The sequence below is a fragment of the Grammomys surdaster genome, unplaced genomic scaffold (assembly GCF_004785775.1).
Source record: "Grammomys surdaster isolate TR1022 unplaced genomic scaffold, NIH_TR_1.0 721, whole genome shotgun sequence".
In the NCBI taxonomy this organism is placed as follows: Eukaryota; Metazoa; Chordata; class Mammalia; order Rodentia; family Muridae; genus Grammomys; species Grammomys surdaster.
Genome location: NW_021605140.1, coordinates 2,168,421 through 2,191,842, shown reverse-complemented (window position 1 = coordinate 2,191,842; position 23,422 = coordinate 2,168,421). Strand labels below are relative to the sequence as shown.

The following is a 23,422-nucleotide window of genomic DNA, read 5'->3' as shown; positions in this document are numbered from 1 at the left end:
CCTGATGCTGTTTGTTTCAGTTCTTTTTTCCTTTGGGTTGACATTGGGTCTGTTGTCTGTACCTCACTAATCTTCTCTTCTGTGCCGTAATCTCTCATCAATCCCATTCAGAGTCTTTTTGATTTCATAATCTATGGTTTTCATCTTTAAAAGTCTGTTAAGACCTTTTTCCTATTGTATGTAGTGTTCTGGACATACGGATTTGGCCATTATTTTTAAGAGCATCCTTATCTTCTGATCCTGATATCTGTATCACTGTGGGTTGGTTCTGAGTGGATGAGTTTTCTGCCTTTACTCTGAGTTCTGATGTCCCGATTCTTTGTACATACAGATTTTTTCCACAGTTTGACCTGTGTACACTTTGTTTACTGACCTCTCTGGCCCCCAGCTCCCCATCACGCCACCTTCCCTCCTACCTCAGGTCTCTCTTGTGCACTCGTGTCTACTTGTGCTTTGTGACTCACCAAGATTAACCAGGGGCGTCTGTGTGACAGTGGACTTAGAGCTACCCATTGGAGCGTAGTGGGCTCTCAGCAGTCGAGACGGGCAGGGTAGACTAAATGTAGATAGGGCTGTAGCCTACTGTCTGTGGCCCCTTGAGTTAAAAGTCCCCCAGTTCTGTCAGCTCTGACCAGCAGTGTCTCATATTCACAGCCCTTCATTGGTTTTTCAACTCCATCTTCCACTTTCCTTGTACACTGCTCCCTGAGTTTTAGATGGGTGGTGGAGTTGGGCCAAAATCTGAGGCTTGTTTTCTACATTTTGGGCATTCTCTACATTCACACTGTTCATCATAAGAGTAGGCTTCCCTGATTCAGGCTCTTGTCTACAGTGTAAGCAGAAGTATTTAGAAGGCAGTCAGATAGTTAACCACAGAAATACATTCCCCGCATGGGCCTCCTACCTCCCAGACTTGGGTTGTTAGCTATAGGCTAACAGGACCAGACATCATTGGTTCAACACATCCTCCTGTTGTCTTAAATACATTCAGAGAGCTCTATGGACTTTTTTTTTTTTTTTTTTTTTTGGTTTTTGGTTTTTCAAGACAGGGTTTCTCTGTGTAGCTCTGGCTGTCCTGGAACTCACTCTGTAGACCAGGCTGGCCTAGAACTCAGAAATCCCCCTGCCTCTGCCTCCCAAGTGCTAGGATTAAAGGCGTGCGCCACCACTGCCCAGCAGGAAATTTTTAAGTGGATGCCAAGAGTGGAAATTTGCCCTTTTAGGTGTTACATTGTCTATTTCCAGAATCCTTGAACACTGTCCCTAGATAGTCTTAACCCCTTGACAGGTTGATCCCCTCAAGTCTTGCCAGTTGATGAGGTGGGACAAGGGGCCATGTTTAGCTAGACCGCATTTGTATCTCCTACAAGTAGGAATAAGCACTCTTAGGCCTCTGCTGGGTATATGTGAACCTTGATCTTTCCCAGGCTAGCTTGTGGGGGTGGCGCTCTCACAGTCCTGTGAGAATCCTCTATGCTTTGTTGTCCCTCCTATGCTTCTTCATAGTTCCTCATGTGTATATGCTTCTCATTCCCATGAATACTGGACCATCTACTTATCTCAAGGGTCTCCTCTATAGTTTCCCTTAGGTTCACAGTCTTTTCTGATGAAGTCTGGCTGTCCTCCCAGTTCCTAGCTCTCTCTTGGAGCTGTGAGCAGGGCCAGCACAATCCCCTCCTTGGTTCCCTTACTTCTGGGCAAAGGCTTATTTCTGTAACTCTTGCCTAATACAAACCACTGGGACTTGTGTTGTACTCAGTTTTGGTTCTTCCCTATGGGAGGGCATGTCACTATTACAATTATTTAATATTTATTGTTAAGCATGTTTGCTTGTTTTTCTTCTTTCCAATTTGAACTTGAGTTCCTAACACTTAGAAATAAGGGCCAGTGTTCCTCAGGTGACAACTGGACACTCATTCATGTCTCTAAGGGGCTCCAGAGTTTTAGATATATATGACTTTTGTTGTTAACATTGGAAGAAATGGTGTTCATTCTTCCTCCTGTGAATCTAATCATGCAGGGACCTGCCTCTGACAGCACCGCATACAGAGACAAAGGAGAAGACCCTTTGTGCTGTTCCATTCTACTCTTCCCTCTGACTGACCTAGCCCGTGTTCTTTATCTTCACTAGTTCAGACAGTTGCTCAGACAGTCATGGAGAACATTCTTGGAGAAGGAAACAACAGTTCTAGCCACTTTCATTGACTAGAGTGTCAAACACCAGAGTAGTTATCATATTTCAGATATGTGTAAGGGCGTGTTCAACTAACATTCGGTGGCTTATTTAGGCAGAAAAAAATGCTACAAATACAGAAACTGTTTGTTTGTTTATTTGTTTGTTTGTTTGTTTTGGCTGCTAAGATTGACTTTACTTAAAGTTCCTTATTAATGGATGAAAAATGAAACCAAAAAAAGTAGAAGCTTTGCATGGACCCGGTGGGGGTCCTCACCTCCTCCTCCTCCCCTGAACTCTGTCTTCCAGCCTGCTCTCAAGTACGTGCTGTATGCCCTGGTTGGCGTGGTGGGGCTCATAACCCATTACGTATTGCCTCAAGTAAGAAAGCAGCTACCGTGGCACTGCTTCTCCCGACCTCTGCTGAAGACAGCCGAGCACAATCAGTATGAAGTCCGAAGTAAGTATGTCTTCGACACCCGTGGTCCTGTGGCTCACCCTTGCTCCTGTGGCTCACCCGTGGTCCTGTGGCTCACTTTCGTATGCCAGCAGGCAAGCTAAGCAGACGGCATTGAGTCCCACTTTGGCTCATGTTTCTTGTGGTGGAATGGAAGCTTCTGGTGAAGTCTCTCCTGCAGAGCAGTCTTCTGCTAAAGGAGCAGCAGCTGTGCTCCCAGGCCATCTTCCAAGAGCAGACTTCGATTCCTGCTCTAACTCTCACACACGTGTCGCTGGTGTGTCTGGTGTATGACTTCTCTGTCTTGCGGTCCCCAATCCACTTTCTCCCTAATCAATATACAGGCAGCTCGGTCCCCATCTAGTCCTCCATTTGAAAAGTTTTAACTTAGTCATGAAGGAAGGAAGGAAGGAAGGAAGGAAGGAAGGAAGGAAGGAAGGAAGGAAGGAAGGCCTTTGTCCCTTATGCCACAAGAGACATTGTCCTACTTAAGAACAGTAGTGATGGTCCTCTCTGTAATTGCTGCTGTGTTATGGCATAAGGAATGAAATGACTGGAGAAGAGATGAAGACTTGTCCATTCAGCCAGCTTCTCCCTTCCCTTGTAAACTGTGACTCACTCTTCCTTGTCCGTTGGTCCTGTGACAGGCCATGCTACACACAAGTGACTAAATTAACCAAGCTTTCCTCCGTGGACTTCAGTGAACTACTGTAAAGAGGGTGACTCACCCAGTCATTTGAGTATGAGTTGATATTTTTAAAGAACATTGAAGCCTTTGAAACTGTAACAGAGTTGACTTTCTGGTCTCACAATGGGCCTCTTAGTGAAACCGACTGAAGCAGTGTGGTCCTAGTGCTGACCACAGCCTGAACCATGGAGACACTACCAAATACTAATGAGCAAGGTGGGGAATGATGCTGTGGAGACCTTTTGCAAAATAAGTGCCCTTTTAGTAAGGGAGACTAAATGAAACTGTAAGGCCTGGTATTGGCCTGCTCTTGGCATCAGAAAAGTAGCCCAGAATGACAGACTCTGGTTTGCTTTTGTTTTCTATGATGAATCATTTCTGTCACACACACACACACACACACACACACACACACACACGGTACCAAATATATCTGTTTCATTTTTAAAATCAATAGTTTTATTGGTTGTGTAGTTCTTTATTTTAATCAGTCTAAATTTTTTACAGATTTTGAATTGCCGTAACATTTTTGATTTATTGAAAGTACTGAACTGTAGAACTAAACTGTTTTTTTTTGGGGGGGGGGCTTGTTTTTTCTTTGTACTGATGTTATAAATGTAAAGACTGTCTAGCAGCCTGGTGTACTGTTTTTAGATATCCAAAGGACTTGTTACCTTAGCCACCATATGTCACTAGTGAAGAAAATGCCTTATAAACTGGGTGACTTTCAGCTGTGTGTGTGTGTGTGTGTACATCTATAGAATATACTTTCCCCCTGGAAAGCCAGACACTTTAATAGAACTGACTTATCTAGGATTGAGGCACAGCCCAAGAACCTTTAGTAATGTCTTCTATATACAAATATAGAAACGAGAAAAATTACAGTGAAGAGTAAGATCTCCAGAAATTAAAATTTTGCTGGAGATGCAGATCCATGGTGAACAGTTGACTCCTGTGTTAAGGCCCTGGCCTGATACACAGCTTCACATAACGGCTTATAAAAGTAAAGCTACCTAAGTATGAGTGCTGTCTAGGTCAGAAACTGTGTATGTACATGTGTGCTTGTGTGTGCATATGTCTCTGCAAGTGTGTATGCCTGCATTTGTGTGTGCTTGCGTGTGCATGTTTGTTAGCATGTGTGTATGCTTGCACACATGCATGAGTGTGAGTGTGTGTGTGATGGCATAAAAGTTGACCATTGAAGTAGGGGTTTCTTATGTTTTTGTACTCATAGCTAAATTTGAGCTAAATTTGAGTCCTGAGTTCACCCTTTCTTCTTACATATGCCCGACTGTTTTAAGCACTGTATGAATTGTGATCTTCTGGACTTGTTGCCTCATCAGATGCAGCCACCATGATGTGGTTTGAAAAACTTCATGTGTGGCTTCTTTTTGTGGAGAAGAATATCATCTATCCACTGATTGTCCTCAACGAACTGAGCAGCAGTGCAGAGACAATTGCCAGTCCAAAGAAACTAGACACAGAGTAAGTGTGTAGTCATCTGACCCATGCCCTTAGAGTAGAACAATAATAAACAACGCCTTACACACTTGGTAAAGCGTCTTGAATCATTGGTCACATACCACTAAGCACTCTTTCTGTCCCACGGCATCAGAAGAGGAGCCACTCAGGTGACGGTGGCTTTGTCTTCCCTTTTTTGAGCATCACTGTATTTTTATTGTTCTTGGCTTTTTAATGGCAAGCAGTATTTTATGAGAGGGTGCTTATTAGATCACGTGAGTTTGGGTTTCTGCTCAATGGCTCAGCAGGGAAAGGTTCCCGCTGCCAAGCCTCATGACCTGAGCTCAGTGTCTGGGACCCACATAATGGCAGAAGAAAACCAACTCCAGCCAGTTGTCTTCTGACCCCCACACATGATGCGGCAAGTGTGCGTGTGCACACACATGTGTATGCATTTTTACAAAATAAAGGAAATACTGTAATTTTAATAATAAAAGTAAAGTTAGTTTGTATTATCAGATGGCAGGTCTGGGAGGCAGCTGTTGTGTACTTGCACGCCAGACCGTGTAGGTGCTCATTTGCCTACATGGTTGTTCTCAGTCAGACTCAGTAGTCTTAGTTCCATGTTGGGGAGTGTCAGTACAGTATTTTTATGTATTAAATGCAGCTAATGTTAAATTGAAATGCTAGAGAACCAGGTTTCAGAACTATAAGTTTTATTTTTTAAACATGCTTATTTATATAGAAGATAGAGATCACAGTGTGTACTAATAAAGAATGTTGTATTAGTGCCTTTCAGGGTGTCATATGCTTATCATAGAGATCACTGTTATACACTGTTACAGATATACAATATCAATTTCCTGAGACAAAGGAGTGGCCACTGTGATCTCCTGAGTACTAGGATTACAGTTGTGTACACACACACACACACACACACACACACACACACACACACACACACACACCCTGCTTCTATACATCAATTCTAGAAGTCTGTTTGGTCTCTATCAAAAGCTGAGCGAGCATGTGCTGACCTCAGGGTTGGCGGACGCTGGGTATTTACAACACAAGCTGATGGGCTGTGCCTGTCTCTGCTGCAGGTTGGGAGCTTTGATGATCACCATCGCTGGCCTGAAGCTGCTGCGTTCCTCCTTCAGCAGCCCCACGTACCAGTACATCACTGTCATCTTCACTGTGCTCTTCTTCAAGTTTGACTATGAAGCCTTCTCCGAGACGATGCTGCTGGACCTCTTCTTCATGTCTATCCTGTTCAGCAAGGTAACCCATCATGGCACATCTGCCTCTGCAGAAAGTCTTCGCCCACTGACGTGCTTGGCCAGGTTTATGCTGGTCTTACATCTGACTACTGGCTTCGAGTAATAGTCTTCTTCTCTCAGCATTATTTTGGAGCATATTAAACCCAGGAAGCAGTGCTTGTCACATGATCCATAAGAGCCAAAGCAAATAAGAACTTATGTAGACTGTATCCAGTGGTAGCAGTTGAGATTCTGACAGATGTCTAGTACAAAGAGAAATTGCTGTTCAATAGACGGTGGCCACTGTATTAGATTTTCTCCTGGTTCCTTGTGACATTGTGTTTGGAAGTTCAAGGGAAATGTGCCCTGGGTTAAAATACACGCATATATTACAGACACCTCGAGTTTCTGTCCAAGGACAGCAGTCTTGTGGCTTCTACCTCTCGGTTTGCTGGCAGTAGTAGTAATGCTGTGATTGGCCAGAAGAGGGCAGAGAACTCTTAAAAACACCAATCCATAAGTCCATGTCTACATTAAAAAAAAAATCCTTGTATCAAGTTGATGCCAGTGTTTTGGCAGTTGATAAATCTTGTCTTGCTATGGGAAAATGACGCCAATTCCATTTTCCTGTTAGGAAGAAGTCACATCTTACAGGCTGTCTGTCTTCTGGTTGGAGTGCCTGCTTGAGTGTTCTGACAGCTCTCTCTCTGTTCTCACAGCTCTGGGAGCTCCTCTATAAGCTGCAGTTCGTGTACACCTATGTGGCTCCCTGGCAGATCACGTGGGGCTCTGCGTTCCATGCTTTTGCTCAGCCCTTTGCGGTGCCCCGTATCCTTCACAACACTTTATGAGAATGGCTAGTCATATCCTTGATGAGAACGCCCGCCTAAGGCAGACATGCCAGGGACTGTGACAAGCTGGCAAAGCCTCACAGGCGTGGAGAACCACCTATTCTGATTGAGTTTGTGCAACCCACAGATGAACCAAACGCAAGCAGAGATTAAGGATTTGTAATAAGTAATGCCATTTTTAAATTTCATATTTAAAATGTAAGTATGATTGTTATTAAAGTCTAGGAACTTTTAATGCACTTGGGATAAATGAACAGAACATTTTTCACAACAGTCTTAATTAAATCCCTCGGTGAAAGTTTCCATTCTCATGCCTCAAAAGTGCTTTAAAGTAACCAGGAAGACTAGTGACTCCAGCTGTGTTCAGATACAGACTTTTGGTATCTGCAGTTTTTTAAGAAGAACTTTACCCACATGTGTTATGCTTTTCAGTACTTGTGTGTTGCACATGTAAAGGTCAGAAGTCAACGAGGAAGAGCTAGTTCTCTCCTAGTGCCTTTACCTGCAAAGCCGTCTCATTTAGCCCCAGGTTCTGGGTTTGGCCTCTGTAAAGGTAACCCGAGTATATCAGTCCAAGGTTGACACGTGCCTTCTCCCTCTTTTCTTTTCCCTGTTGGTTGTGTTTATTCCTTAACTGTGTCTGCGTAGACTCGGCTATGCTGTTCGTTCAGGCAGTAGTGTCGGCCTTCTTCTCAACGCCACTGAACCCCTTCCTGGGTAGCGCCATATTCATCACCTCCTACGTGAGACCTGTCAAGTTCTGGGAGAGGGACTACAAGTGAGTGCTTGGAGCACACAGAGCCAGTTTCTGTCTGTTTTACAGGGAAGAACAATCAACAGCATCATCATAAAAAATATTTTTGATCATAATTTGTTTGATTGTTTTTGCTAAAAATTTACATCTGTTTTTAAAAATTGAAGATTATATAAATAGAATTGAGGAAATTGATGTTTATTTTCTCAACTATTTGTGTGATTCTTAAAAGTATAGTCCTATTTATACTCCTCTGCCTTTTTTATAATGACGTGTCTTTTTAGGCCCTATCAGTAACACCATGACTTTTGTAATACAGTGTTACACCTTTATAATGGCTGCAGTGTGTTATAGCATATTTTCCTTAGAAATGTCATAGGATTTTGTTTCTAGAGCTAAGCTTTTACAGATTCCTTTGCCTTTTCAGGAAGGAGAGTTTCTGGTAACTTCATTCAAGCACTTTCCTCCTTTGTGCATAAGAGTCATTGATCCAGTGCTTAGAACAGGCTGAGGGAGGGAACTCAAACGTCAGAGTGCATATTAACATGTCGGCCTAGTGATGCCTTTCCCTACACTGCTAAGCAGTGGCACTTTTATTCAGGAAAATAATGGTCTCATTTTTGAAACAGTGAGCTAGCTTGTATGCTTGACGTCTCTACTTGGCCCTCATCTAAAACTACACGTGTTTCCGATGTTGGTGAATTTATATTACTTTCTGTATCCTATTCTTCTGGGCCAACTTCTAGCCTGAAGTTATAGTCTGTGAAAGCAGTTCCTAACAGTTTGTATCAGTATTTTTGTTTGTTTGTTTGCTTTTGAGACAGAGTCCTCTATGTAGCTCTGTCCTGGAATTCACTATGTAGACTAGGCTGGCCTCAAACCAGATGGTTGCTGGGAACTGAACTCAGAATATCTGGAAAAACAGCCAATGTTCTTAACCACTGAGCCATCGTGCCAGGCTTGTATCAATATTTTTGGTACCCTTAAAAATACTCAAGATGCCATAATATTGAAATGAGGTGTTATTTAATAACACTTTCAAAGAAACCTATTAAAAAGTCATACGCTTATTCACCTAAAAATAAGAAATCTCCACTTATGTCCATCATTCCAGAACTAAGACTGAAGCATGAGGATTACAAGTTTCTAGCCAGCCTGGGCTACATGGCAAGATGCTCTTTCCTTTTTTCTTTTTTTTTTTTAAAGGAATCAGGGGGCAGGGGGGGATCATATCCCATAGTAGCATAAATATAGCATTTTAAACTAATAAAAATATTTTCCACCTACCAAAATTTTATAGAAAGATTGTAGCTTGCATTGTTTGCTGTTTTGCATAACTTTAATGTCTTGCTTGCTAAGAGACAGGTCAGGTCCCCACTTCCTGCTTTTGCATCCATTCTTGTAGTGCATTCTGTATCTGCTGTTACAGTATGACATTTTGTATCCACTCTTGCAGTATGACATTTTGCTTGAAATGAAGGAAGAATAATTAACCTCACAGATACACAGTTGAAAAAGAAAGTTTTTTTACTGTGTGTGAATGTTGGTTCTGTCTGCATATATGCATGTGCACTGCATGTTGACTTATACCAGAGGAATTCAGAAGAGGACATTGGAGTCCCTGGGCCTGGAGTTAAGGATAGAGAGCCACCTTGTGGGCACTGGGAACCCAACTCAGGTTCTTCACAAGAGCAGCCAGTGCTCATGACCCCTGACCATCTCTCCTGCCCCAAGGAAAGTATTCTCATAGACTTTTAAAAAGACTATGCTGAATGTTTTTCCTTGATCCTTCACCAAAAGTGAGCAAATAATGGTTTCTTTTTGCTTTGTTTTGTTTTGTTTTGTTTTGTTGGTTTTTGAGACAAGATTTCTCTGTGTAGCCCTGGCTATCCTGGCACTCTGTAGACCAGGCTGGCCTGGAACTCAGAGATCTGCCTGCCTCTGCCTCCTGAGTGCTAGGATTAAAGGCGTGCGCCACCACCACCTGGCAAATAATGGTTTCTTAAAAGCTAGTTGTAATGTTGAGTCTAAACTGCACCTGTGAACCTTTGGAAGTGTGTTACATTTGTATTGACTACCCATAGTCTTTGAATGGGAGTTTTTGCTTATACATAAGTTTTAGCATTTGTTGGTCATTTGAGTATGTCACGCTTGTTGAGTGAGCTAGATCTCCAAGCACTGATACAGTACCTGTACAACATTTTAAAAGGTGTTCACAGCATCACCAATCCCAAAAGAAAAGTCGTTAAAGTGTATTGCACTAAGAACCTGTCACACGCATGGTTGTGGGTACAAGTTTTCCTAAACTCTTTAAGTTTTTGCCTAAAATTTTGAATTATGTTGTTGAGAGCTACTGTCATATTTATTTCCCTTAAAGTGATGAGGTTACTTCCTTGTGTTGACAAATGTCTGTTAAGCAACAGACCTGAATAATGTCATACCTTCTTCACCAATTAGGTAACAGTGCTTTTTAGAGGGGGAGCCAGCAGTTCAGCTTGTAGTTCTGATCACTGCACAGCCAGCTGCCCTCCCTCTGGGCAGCACAGCACTTCAGAGTGGGTGCCGGGCTCTCTGTGCTCTCTCATTTTGTACATAGGCTGCTAATGTGGCCTGCCCCGAGGAGTTGAGGATTCAGACTTTTAGCTGGGGTATTCTTAGAGAGATGAATAACTGACTGATTTCATGTAGTAGCAGTGAAGGGAGAGGTGCCACTGCCTTGTTTATGCTCAGGCACCAGCCTTTGAGGGCTGTGGTTTTACACTGCCAGTGCAGGCCTCAGCATGGTGAGAGTGGTTTTACACTGCCAGTGCAGGCCTCAGCATGGTGAGAAACAGCAAGCAGCCGGCAGCAATGCGGGATGGCTCTGACCTGGGAAACTGTGTGTTCTTCGTGGACCTCCATGCCTCTGGACCTTTCTAGATGTACTTTCTCTGAGAAGGGATTCCATGGTCGTATCTCTGGAGAGCTGTGTGCTCTCCGTGTTCTTTGTATCTGGTCAGTTTTTGTTTGTGGTGCATTCATACATGTCTTCTTACATTTTGTAATGAAACATGAGTGAGGAGAAACTTATGTTTATGTGTTGTGAAGATAGGAAGGAAGAAAATAAAAGTGTAATCAAATTCGTGCTGCCAGGCTGGCGGCTATCTAGTCATAGTTTGTCCCCAGAGATTTCCCTACAGAGGTGAGATTTATCTGTATCTTTTAGTTTCTCCCTTGCTCTTATTTTTTTAAGTATAAAATACTAAAAATGTTTTGTTTTCTTCAGCACAAAACGTGTGGACCATTCAAATACCAGATTGGCTTCTCAGCTTGACAGAAATCCAGGTAAGAGTCCTATCTGTAAAAAAGAGGCAAGCCAGAGGATTTGGTTTGTTTGTATGTTTGTATACATAGTCATGCGTGGACACACACATGTTCAGAGCTTCACTCCCACTTACTATAAATGCTCTAAAAGGAGACAGGACCCCTCTGAAGCTCAGCCTGGCTTCAAACACAATGTAGTGCAGATTAGCCTTAATTCATTGTCCTCCTGCAGACACAAATAATCATTTTTAAGAATCAGCTATTGTTTACTTTTTTTATTTCCTTTTAGCAAAGCACAGTATATGTGACTTAGAGCATATCCACTATATATATTCATCTGTTATGAAATGTATCTTAAGAATGCAGATACAAGTTTTAAAGGTGGCATTCAAGGATAGTCCTTATGTAAACTGTATAAGACCAAAACTAGGCAAGAACGGCGAGTGCTCCAACACGTGTCCTTTCCCCAAGTGCTAGGTAAATATTTAAATTTAATCTTATTTCATTGTGTGCACAATGTCATGGGAGGTTTCTAATTTCCATCCAAGATGAGGCTTCGGTGGGTTGAATTTTGGTTTTGGTATCACTAGCTCAAGTTTGCTTCTTAGCTGATTTGGAAAATCTTATTTTATCATCCTATTCCTGGGAACCTTGCTGCTCTAACCAAACGAGACTAATGAATCAGTTAATTAGCTCAGGAAACTGTTAATTCTTCCAACAAACATTACTCCCAAATGGACAGGAATATGTTGCCATTAAACTCATAAAGTTCTTCAAATGGTCTGTCCATCTGAGAAACCAAACTCTAATAATCCAATTGATTTTCAGTTATAAAACTGAATTAGGGAGAGTTGTTTACTTGACATTAATTACTTACAGTCCCACAGAGAAAAGAACCGCCCATGAGCTCATGCAGGCTTAGAGTTCTCTGATGCCCTTACAGCAGGAAGAGGTCCTGAGGAAGAAATCTACACACCTTTTTAATGGACAGACATAAAACTAGTATAATTAGATTCTCATTTCTCCTCATTGTCTTCATGTGAAGTGAGTGTGAGTTTAAAACAACTCCCAAGCTTTGAGTATTCGCCTTTCTCCAATACTTTGACTACAGCTTAGGGCTGGCTGCTATAGGTGGGATGCTTGCAACGGTGGTTATCTGTCTCCTGTAGTCCATGATGTCATGGCCAGCTCCGAAGCTGCTGCTGTACCCGCATGTTCAGTTCGTGTCTGCCGCGTATGAGCTCACAGTGTTTGCACTTTGACTCATTTGTCTTTGTTTTGGATTTGTTTGTTAAAATCTGACATACTCTTACCAACTTCTGTACCAGATCATCTTTTTGTTCCCTTGAATTTTGCATCCTGTATATTTTTGGTGGAAAGGCATGTAGCAGTCCTTGAATTATAAACAATGGGAGAGATCCTAGGGTGCATCTAATCAGAACTCCACAGTGAACAAATGGGAACCCTCAGAGGAGTATTGAAACTTCTCTTTCAAGACTTACTTTATTTTTAATTGTGTGTGTGCATGCATGCCCGAGTGTGTGTGTGTTCAAGCGTGTGCACGTGCACACATACGGGGACAGATGCTTGTGGATGCCATAAGGGGGAATTTCTAGAGCGGCGTTAACAGATTTTGAGCTAGCTGCCTGTACCGGTGCTTGGAACAAAACTCAGGTCCTCTATAAGCACCGTCCGTGCTTGTAACTGCTGAGATCTCTCTCCAGCGCCTTGACTCTTAAATCTTGATTCTGAAGCTTTACTCATTATTTGCTATGTATTAATGAGGTTTTTGTTGCTGTGATAAAATACCCAAGGTGAGCAGCCTCAAAGGGGAGTGGATGTACTCTATTCCTAGTTTGAGAGGTGTAAGTCTGGGGTTGTCTGGTGCCTTGGGGCTGTGAGCTGTGGGCTTGTGCTAAGGTAGACTCTCAGGACCCAGGAGCACATGGCTGCAGAGCTGCTTCTGCCAGGGGCTGGGCACTCTCCAAGGCCATGTTCCCAAGCCGTATTTCCTTCTCCTGCTGTTGTCACTTCCCAGTAACGTCCCCAGCTGGGCATGGATCTCTGAGGGATGTTGTACATCTAAACCATAACACGATTTTCTTTTTATTTACAAATTGTAGCTGCATGGTGTGTATTTTTCCTGTCAAATAAATGTAAACAGAGCCATAACAGGAATTTAGTTGTAGGTTGTTCAGTCAGGTTGTTCAGCCTCACCCTGTAACTCAGGCTGGCTCCCCGCCTTTGCCCTTGAGTGTGGGTTTGCAGTCTACATGATGTCTACTTGGTTTCAATCTTTTTTTATGATCTTGTTCATCAATACAACAGGTACTTGAAGTGAAATAAACTTTTCTTAAACTCTCTTCTTACAGGATCAGATGACAACAATCTGAATTCTATCTTCTATGAACATTTAACCAGATCCCTACAGCACAGTCTTTGTGGTGATTTGCTGCTAGGGCGGTGGGGAAACTATAGCACTGGGGATTGTTTCATCCTTGCCTCTGACTATCTGAATGCATTAGTACACCTCATAGAGATAGGCAATGGCCTGGTCACCTTCCAGCTGCGGGGACTTGAGTTCAGAGGTAAGACATTCAGTCATCTTTTAGTTGCAGCTAAGTTGTGTATATTTAAATCCCAAATGAAAAATGTCAGGATTGGCAGCTGAAGTATAGCTTAGCCGTTAAGACCATTTGTTGCTCATCCAGAGTACCCAGGTCCTTCTCCCAGAACCCAGACCAAGTGGCTGACAACTCCACTTCCAGGGTATCTGACCCTCTCTTCTGGCCTTCAAGGGCACCTGTATGCATGTGGTGTGCACGCGTGTGCGTGCGCACACACACACACACACACACACACACACACACGATAAATAAATATTTTAAAAACTACAGAATTAGATCTTTCAGATTGTTGCCCCTCCTACCAGCCCTCCACAATTTTATGTGCTGAGAAGCCAATTCATTCTACATAGAAAATTATACATCCAGAAAAATACCAACTTGAGTTATCAAATCCTGCACAATAAGGAGCTTGCACACATGAGTAGGCGCTGGTTTTCCGTGCAGCGTCCTGCTGCTGCTGCTGTGTGGCAAGTGTACATCATTAGAAGATGAGCTCTTTCTCATCTGGGCTTCACTTGGTGTTAGTGCAATTGGAAGCCCATTCAAGTTTTTTGGAAATCTGTTAGTCAGAATTAAAGAAGTTACTTTATAGCATAAATTCCCAGGCCTTTAGTGTGCTAAAGCATACTCCAGATGAACAGAAAGCCTGCCTCAATTCTGGGGTTTGCTACAGTTTGGTGGTGAATATTCCAAAGCAAATCAGTCACATGCTCTGAGTCAACTATAAAATATGTCTTTTCTGATTGTGCCTAATACACATTCTTTCCCAGTTGCTGGCCTTTTGCCTTTGTCTGTAACGGTCTTGTCTTTTTCTAAGGTACATACTGTCAGCAGCGGGAAGTGGAAGCCATCACAGAAGGAGTAGAAGAAGACGAAGGGTTTTGCTGTTGTGAGCCTGGCCATGTTCCCCATGTGCTTTCCTTTAATGCTGCATTTGGCCAGCGCTGGCTGGCATGGGAAGTGGTTGTCACTAAGTACATTCTAGAGGGCTACAGCATCACTGACAACAGTGCCGCTTCCATGCTTCAAGTCTTTGACCTGCGCCGAGTACTTACCACATACTATGTCAAGGTGGGTGTCTGCCTGAACCTCTCAGGAGCTGACGGCTTTCTTGGGAAAGACCCACACAGGCACATGGATGTGCGCACACACAAACACATATGCACACACACACGCACACTGCTATTTCCTGTTCCGTGTGTCTGTTGCCATTCATAGCTGGCATTCATTTAGGACTGTTGAGCAAACAGACACACATGTACACATATGTACATTTTTATTCATGTGTGCATTCATTCATTTTTGCTATGCTTATAGAATGTGCTTCCGAAACATTAAGCCCAGAACCAGGTAAGTACTCAACTCCTAATCTGCATCCCTAGCTTCTCAAACTTGTGTTCGCTTCTGGATAATGAGTTGAGTTTTCTAGTATCCAGAGAGGTCAATCGAAGTATGCCTACAGAAATAATAATAATACACCCCTACCCCATGAAGGTCTTGCTATTTCCCGTTCCATGTGTCCATTGACTCTAATAGCTGCCATTCGTAGTTTACGGTTTCGGATGGTTGAGTGTTCACTCACACACATGCACAGATTTGCATGGCTCTTAAGACACTTAAATCTGCAGCCAAGTAGAGTTGACAGGTGGTTCCAGGATGTCTGAAGGTCACGTTGAGACTGTGACACTGGAGCTCTGCCCTTTGTGAACAAACATGTACTCAGGCCTGAGGGCAAAGCTAGACCCCTCACTTGCCAAGGTGAAGCCAGGTTTTTGTTATTTTTGTTACTGTTTTGTTTCATGGAGCCTAGGTATTACTGTTATAGCCCTAGCCACCCTGGAATTTGTTATGTAGACCAGGCTAGCCTGGAATTCTCAAAGACTCAACTGCTTCTGTCTTCCTGTTGGGATTAAAGGCATTTCACCAGGCCCCACAACGAGGCCAGTATTTTTAAGAAAGGTGTGGTGTGGTAAGCCATGATTTGCACATCTGGATTTTTTTCTATTTTATGTTGTTTCTTCTAAATTCCACATTATTTTAATGAATCCTGAGCCTTCCATTTGGTTAAAACCAGGAAGCTAAACAAGCTTAATTTACAACACATTCTTAACTGGTGTGTTTGTGTGGCACACCCCACACGTGTTTCTCCACGTATGTATGTATGTATGTATGTATGTATGTATTGTGTGCCTGCATGTATGCATGTGAATATGTATGTGTGTGTATGTATGTGTGTGTATGTATGTATGTATGTGTGTATGTGTGTGTATGTGTGTATGTATGTATGTGTGTGTGTGCCTGCGTGTATGCATGTGAATATGTATGTATGTATGTGTGTATGTATGTATGTGTGTGTATGTATGTATGTGTGTGTATATATGTATGTATGTATGTGTGTGTGCCTGCATGTATGCATGTGAATATGTATGTATGTATGTATGTGCCTGCGTGTATGCATGTGAATATGTGTGTATGTATGTGTGTATGTATGTATGTGTGTGTGTGCCTGCGTGTATGCATGTGAATATGTATGTATGTATGTATGTGCCTGCGTGTATGCATGTGAATATGTGTGTATGTATGTGTGTATGTATGTATGTATGTGTGTGTGTGCCTGCGTGTATGCATGTGAATATGTAGCTCCCTTTATGTTTTTTATTTCTATCACTTGACTTATGAACACCAAAAATTTTAACAACTTTTTTGAAGAAATTTTCAATATAAATGTAATATAGTAATTTTTCACCTCTTTAAAAATAGCCTGATTCAAAAGCACTGAAATTAATATGCTACAAGTTGCCTTGCTGAGTTCATGGTTGTGATCTTAAAGTAATGGATGATGTTTTCACTTAGGAGGGCTTCAAGTAGCTTTCTTAAAATGTAGGCGTAGGACGCTGAGGTAAAATAAAATTTTTCGAACTATATTATCTATAGGACCAGTGGATGTTCATGTAACATTAGAAATAAATTTATTTTGTTTTAACATGTTAAATTAGAATAAATTTGCATTGTGATTTGACTTGAATTCCCTGTGTTTCTTAATCAGGGCATCATTTATTATGTCACAACCTCCTCCAAGTTGGAGGAGTGGCTGGCTAATGAGACAATGCAGGAGGGATTGCGCCTGTGTGCAGACCGGAACTATGTTGACGTGGACCCAACTTTTAACCCAAACATTGATGAGGACTATGACCACCGGCTGGCAGGCATATCTCGGGAGAGCTTCTGTGTGATCTATCTCAGCTGGATAGAGTACTGCTCTTCCCGGAGAGCCAAGGTAGAGCTCATCCTTACCCTTGCAATTCTCTGAATCCAGGTTTCAACAAAAGGGGGAGTCTCCTATTAGTTACTATGGGTTGGCGTCTCCTGCCCTTCCTCTCGGATCCTCTGAAAGAGAATGGTCCTCCTCAGCATTGCAGCATCCACCCAGGCATGACAGATACAAGTTATGGTTCCATACAGTACTCTCTGAAATCTAGTTCACCAGACCTAACTGGGTTTGTCCCAGATGCTAGCCCAGTGCTGTCTCTGAGAACTTCCAGTCACGACAGATGTGTCCTCTGCAGTCCAGTGTCATACTGGCTTCAGCACTTGCAAAGTGTCCTGTGTTTTGCTTAGCGGTAGCCGTTGTAAACAGCTTGTTCAACTGTGACTACTGTTGGACAATGCACATCTGGGATAGTCTGTGGGAATTTAGATAAACTTTAACGGTGTACTTTGGAAATAGAGATTTTTTTAGATCTCTCTCAAGAAATTCTGATTTTGTCAATCTAGTTCACAAATGTAAAATAGGAATCTCCATGGTGACTTTAATTCAAGTGTTACACCTCAGAGGCACACATTAGGACAACTTGTCCTACCTAAAGTAAGATAAACTACAGATTTTCCAACTACTGTTTCTTCTAGGCTTGTCACACTCTCATGCCCCTGGCCAGACTATCAGAACCACAAGCCCCAAGTACTGTGGCCTGGGCTGACTCCCACTGTGGCTTCTCTGCAGCTGAGCACCCAGCATCCTGTGTGTGTAGTATCCTGGAGCTAGTGAGCCGCCCTGACAGCCAGTGCCTGCAGGGCTATGGCACCAGTTAGCCTTGCTTTCCAGCTACTTCCAGCCATCCTCTCATCTTAGTGCATTTCCGTCAGCTGGAGCGGGGTGCCTTCATGTTTTCTCTCTGAGTAGTAGCCTTTGAACTGTACACCATGTGCAACATGTTCTGATCAGAATTGCCTGTTTTAAAGAAGAAATAGTGGGTGGGATCAAATACCCGTCTGAGATGGATGGATCAGAGACAACATTGGAGAATGACTTTCCTCCCAAACCTGTAACAAGCAGGTGGCTTTGTTTTGTTTTTCATACATGAAATATACTTAAGGGGTTTGCATGATGTTTTCATATTTGATGGGGGCCAGGGTTGGGGCATATGGACATGTTACAATACCCCTTTTCTGGCTTACATTTTGTTGAAGTACACTATCTTCTCACTCAGAAATGGCCTCCATCCTCAACTCAATCCCCTCTCTCAGAGGTTACTGGAAGGTTGGACATAGCTTGAGGAAGTTCTGCATGCCCATGCATCATATATTCAAAAGGCTCACCTTGGGGGCTGGGAAAATAACTCATCAGTTAAACATACTTGCTGTTCTTACAGAGGACCTGAGTTCAGTTCCTAGCATACACATGGTGGCACACAACCATCCAGCTAGTTATGACTAGTTCTAGGGGATTCAACACCCTCTTCTGGCCTCCTCAGGCAAGAATGCTCATACACATAAAATAAATATTTTTTGAGGCCCATGTCCAATCTGGGTGTTCCCATTCTCTTCAGACAGCCTATTACCCACTCAGCCCTGGGGTGTATTCTACCCATTGCAGTCCCTTTAGAATAAAGTTAGTAGTGCTAAAACTATCCCCAGCTCCTTAAGAGCAAGCATTCTGCTCCTGTAATCCCTTTTCCAGAAGGACCTCTTCCTGAGCAAGCCCTCTAAGCTGTGGAGATGTGCTGACTCCAAGCTAAAGGATACTCACCAGTGTAGCAAGCCTCCGCCTCCTACTCTCCAGTGTCCCTCCAAGGCAGTGTTATGTAAAAAACATAAAAATAAAAAATATGAAAACACCTTTCTTCCTTCTTTGATTATAAAGTTCAGCTCCTTCTTTGTCTGACTTATTGATTGGATATTTTCTAATTTGTTAAATATTTATATAGCTTTCTGACATGTAATGGTCTTTATTTTTAAAGCCACTTGATGTGGATAAAGATTCATCTCTGGTGACTCTTTGTTATGGACTCTGTGTTCTGGGACGAAGAGCTTTGGGAACAGCCTCCCATCATATGTCCAGGTAAAGAGGCATCTGTGTTTTCAAGAAGAAGGTGTTGGGGGGAGGAGGGTGCTGGAGAGGTAGCTCAGTGGTTAAGAGCACTGGCTACTCAGCCACAACACCTGGGTTCAATTCCCAGCCAACATGGTGGCTTGTAACCATCTGTAACTCCAGTTTCGGGGGATCTGATGAGCAGCACCAGGCAGGCCAGTAGTGCATAGACACACATGCAGGCAACACACACATACAATTTCTTTTAAGTTAAAAAGAAGAAAAAGAGAGCATGAGAAGCTCTTTGTGACCTAATTACGTTTTGTTTAGTTAATTGGCAAAAAAATTTTTTTTTGAACTTTTCATTTTTGCACTATTTTATAATCACTTCATAAGACTTGATTGGCCTCTGCACATTTATAGTCTCTAATTCTCTTGTTTACTTTTCTGCATTTCTGCATAATTTTGTCTATATCATAAAATTATTTCATTGCTGCTTTATAACTGATTTTGCTGCTGTCATGAAACATAACATCAGTATCTGATATGCAGACCATCTGACATGTGACCGAAGGGGTCGCAACCCACAGGTTGAGGCCCGCTGCTCTGGATGCCTGATGCAGAGCAGACGTGAGGGTCGAGTGTCATGAAGACCCCTTCGTGTGTCAGAATGTGTGCACTTCTCTCCCACCTTGCAGTAATCTGGAGTCCTTCCTCTATGGATTGCATGCCCTGTTTAAAGGGGACTTCCGGATTTCGTCAGTCCGAGACGAATGGATCTTTGCTGACATGGAGCTGCTGAGAAAAGTTGTTGTGCCTGGAATCCGTATGTCCATTAAACTCCATCAGGTAAGAGACAGTTGGCTGTGTTGTTTAATTCATTTTGGGAGTTTGCTGATACTTTGCCATTGATTTCCATGCTATGGTTTGGAGACCTTTGGAAAGGCTCACATCTGAACCAGGGAAGAGCCAGACTCTGAACCTGTTCCTCATTTTAATACTAGTATCTGTTCATATTCATGATCTAGCTGTCAGCAGCAAACTGAAAAAGAAGGTCTCTACCCTGAAATGCTTGTTTGATGTCTTGTGATTGCAGTTCCCGTCCCTTACCTAGTGAGCACGTGACAGCTGCAAGCTCTGTGAGACTCCTCAGGAGGGCAGCAAACTGCTGCCTTCTGCTCAGTGTGCTCAATGCTTCATTGTAGCAGGCAGGACAGGCCAGAGACCATTAGACAGTCCTGCCGGGGAAATGAAATTGAAATTTGGCCCCAAAATGTTTTTCCAAAGCCCTCAACTATTGTGGTTATGTCCTGGCAATGGTAGGAGCCACGTGGGGAATGTATCTGCTTCCCCCATAGCTAACTGGAATATTGTCCTCCAGATACAATGCGACATGTTCCTCATGGGAGGTAGAATCCTAGTTCTTTGGGACTATTAGCAGTAAGGGAAGAGTTATTCAAATGTGGATTACTGTTTTGAAGATGATAGGAAAACACTCTTTTGGGGTCAGGTGTAATTGTCCTTGTTCAGAGTAGCTTTAGAGTCAAAATTGGATATTTAAAAGAAAAGGCAGTGACAGGTCAGTTGCAGTGGGGATACTATACTACGGGACTAACTTTGAGCTTCAGATACTCCAGGCATGGCCTCTGTCACAAAGCTGTGTACTCAGCCCTCAGAGAGAGAGACAGAGACAGAGTCCTGTTTGTAAATTAGTATGAGTTATGTTTATCCCAGTCTAGCTTCAAATGAATGAGACTCAAACTATGACTCAAGCTCTGCACGATTCCTAAGGGATGACCCCTAATCTAAATCTCTAATGCTAGACCAGCTACTTCCCCAACAGTACTTCTCAAACACTTGCTGTTAGGAATTCCCTGGGGAATTTCTGGTGTCCTGGGTGTATTTCACGCAGGCACATGCTACTGGTCCATCATGGCTAATGGAGAAGAGACCTGCTGTTCTGTCCATCTTCTCTTTCTCATGGTCCCATTAGTAATTGGCTGTTAATCAGTTTTATTTAACCAGTAGTTTTAACTTGGGGAGCAAGGGTTATGTACCATCACTGAGGATCTGCTCATGAGACAATCAGATCTTGAGGTCAGTATTAAGTATTTGAATACCTCACAGCACCAGAGCAACCCTAGCACTTGATGAATTGTCCAGGCTGGGTGAACTACTTGTGAACCCAGGCAGTTGTGACATGTTTGGTGCTTCTATCTCAGCATCCACAGTAGTTGGGATCACAGGCTTATACACAAGACCCCAGCGTAGAAACTTCAACTTTCTATAGTTTATGTAGTGAATAGAAGTATTTGAACAAGATTAAATGCTGCAGTTAGCATGCCTGATAACTTCATGTCTGTTCTATAAAGAATGTGTCTGTTGTCTGTGTCACAACTTCCTTTCTCAGCCAGATAACCCTACTGGTTCTAGTCAGCAGAGAAGGCAGAGGGTCTCTCTCCAAGGGAGCCATTCTCAGCCAGATAACTGTACTGGTTCTAGTCAGCAGAGAAGGCAGAGATCTCTCTCCAAGGGAGCCATTTGCCAAAGGACAGCACAGTGTATGGCATGCCTTGTCTGTGGTCCAGGAAAGCTGTCCTTTAACAGCGAGGTTAGGAGCACTGTTCTATAATGTACAGTTAGGTAGGGTCTGGAGAAGTGCTCTGGGGTCCAGGATTCTTGTGTAAGGCATTAATCCATGGGGTTAGAGAAATAGCTCAGTAGTTAAGAATTCATGCTGCTTTATGCAGAGGACTCAAATTCGGGTCCCAGTACCCATATCAGATACCTCACAACTGTCTGTAACTCCGCCTCCAAGGATCTGACCCCCCAGTATCCACAGTCACCTGCACTCAGATGGACACACTACACACATACACCTGCACTCACATGGACACACTACACACATACATGCATGTTATGTAGACGTAAAAATAAGATGACTAGAAAAAAGAATTGAGACTTAATAAAAGTTTTATTGAAAAAAAGAGCTGAGTCCAGGTGTTAGAAGCTGATGACCTGGCATTAGCACTTGTGGACCTTGAGCCTGGGGAGCGGTTCTGTACCCCCCTGAGCTTCCGTCTCCATGCATGTAAAGTGCCAGTGTTGTTCAGCCTCCTTAACAGGTGGGTACAGCGGTGGGCCAGAGGTCATTGCCAGGCTTCACTCACCTGCAAAGGATTTCCATAGATCCACCCCAGACTCAGGCTGCACCCTGGGCACTGGCTTCTCATTCCTCTTCCCTGCAGGGATACGAGCTGTAGTTGTTGGGGTTGAGGTAGGGTGAGTCACTTTACCTGAATAGGCCCGCATCAGTCTTCTAGCTCCCTGCAAAAGCAATCAATAAGATGTTTGCATCTCCTGAATAACTTGCCATTTCTGACATTTAGATCTGAACTATGATTACTTAGGTGTGTGTCTTATGTCCCTGTTAACTTGGAAATTTTAAGGGACACGTGCTCCCTTGGTTTTACCCTTGCTCCCTGTCTCAGTCTTGCAGACAGTAGACAGCAGTGTCCATCATGCAACTGAGTGCTTCTTGAGACAAAGAAGCTCTTCAGAATGGCGCTGGGATATCTGAGCCACATATCGTCACATCTGGGAGAGAGGCGAGGGCAGGATACGTGGAGTATTGCAGCTAGGCAGATGCGTTGCTTTGTGGAAAGTATACTTAGCTTATAAAGGGCAGTATGGAGCCCTTTTATAACTCTGCCTTAACATCGTGACAGTGTGTGGGGAGGGTAAAGGCACGTGCTGCACAAACCTGAAGACATGAGTTCAATCCCTGGAGCCTATATAAAGTGGAACAACTCCACAGAATTGTTCTATGATCACTACATGCATACAGACCTTACACACACAATAATACATTTTAAACACATGTGAATAAAAATGTAAAAACTACCTTGAAAAATAAAAAGACAGTATACAAAACTTAGTGATTCTTAGTTATCTAGCTTTAGGGATGGAATTGGTTAAAGAAGTCAGAAGCACATAATAGCAGTAGCAAGTCTACCCCTAACCTAATTAGTAGAACAGTAACAATCATATTCATAATAGCATTCATATGTATAGTAGAAAATTAAACCCATTTGTGAGAATTTTTTCTTATCATGCTAGAAGTTATTTTCCTTTTTTTTCCAAAACAAAAATCTCTCTTGGATTTCTATGTATAGGATCATTTCACATCTCCAGATGAGTATGACGACCCCTCTGTGCTCTATGAAGCCATCGTGTCTCACGAGAAGAACCTTGTGATAGCCCACGAAGGGGACCCTGCATGGCGGAGCGCGGTCCTTGCCAACTCTCCCTCCCTGCTGGCTCTGCGGCACGTCATGGATGACGGCACCAATGAGTACAAGGTCATCATGCTAAACCGGCGCTACCTGAGCTTCAGGGTCATTAAGGTGAGTGCCAGGATCACTCAGCTGGGACTTAGAAATGACGTAATGTCTTAATCCAGCCTCGAAAGAGTGATTGCCACCGTCTGTTGGAATTGAGCAACCTGTGCCTTCCTGGTCCACGAGCGCTTGCTTACTTGG

The 23,422-nt window shown here is 43.0% G+C and overlaps 1 protein-coding gene across 5 annotated transcripts in view; it reads left to right on the top strand.

The window, feature by feature from the left end:
* Pcnx1 (pecanex 1) overlaps nt 1-23,422 on the top strand; it is a 141,938-nt gene that overhangs the window by 107,522 nt on the left and 10,994 nt on the right. For all 5 annotated transcript variants that reach the window (XR_003713212.1, XM_028782182.1, XM_028782179.1 and 2 more), the window contains 12 exons: nt 2,483-2,633; nt 4,662-4,803; nt 5,883-6,060; nt 6,758-6,866; nt 7,538-7,667; nt 10,909-10,967; nt 13,319-13,534; nt 14,391-14,644; nt 16,620-16,850; nt 18,811-18,911; nt 19,580-19,730; nt 23,057-23,287. Coding sequence is in view for 4 of the 5 variants with exons in the window: in XM_028782182.1 (XP_028638015.1) it covers nt 2,483-2,633; nt 4,662-4,803; nt 5,883-6,060; nt 6,758-6,866; nt 7,538-7,667; nt 10,909-10,967; nt 13,319-13,534; nt 14,391-14,644; nt 16,620-16,850; nt 18,811-18,911; nt 19,580-19,730; nt 23,057-23,287 (1,953 nt within the window). In the remaining variant the exon portion in view is untranslated. The remainder of the gene's footprint in view (nt 1-2,482; nt 2,634-4,661; nt 4,804-5,882; nt 6,061-6,757; nt 6,867-7,537; nt 7,668-10,908; nt 10,968-13,318; nt 13,535-14,390; nt 14,645-16,619; nt 16,851-18,810; nt 18,912-19,579; nt 19,731-23,056; nt 23,288-23,422) is intronic.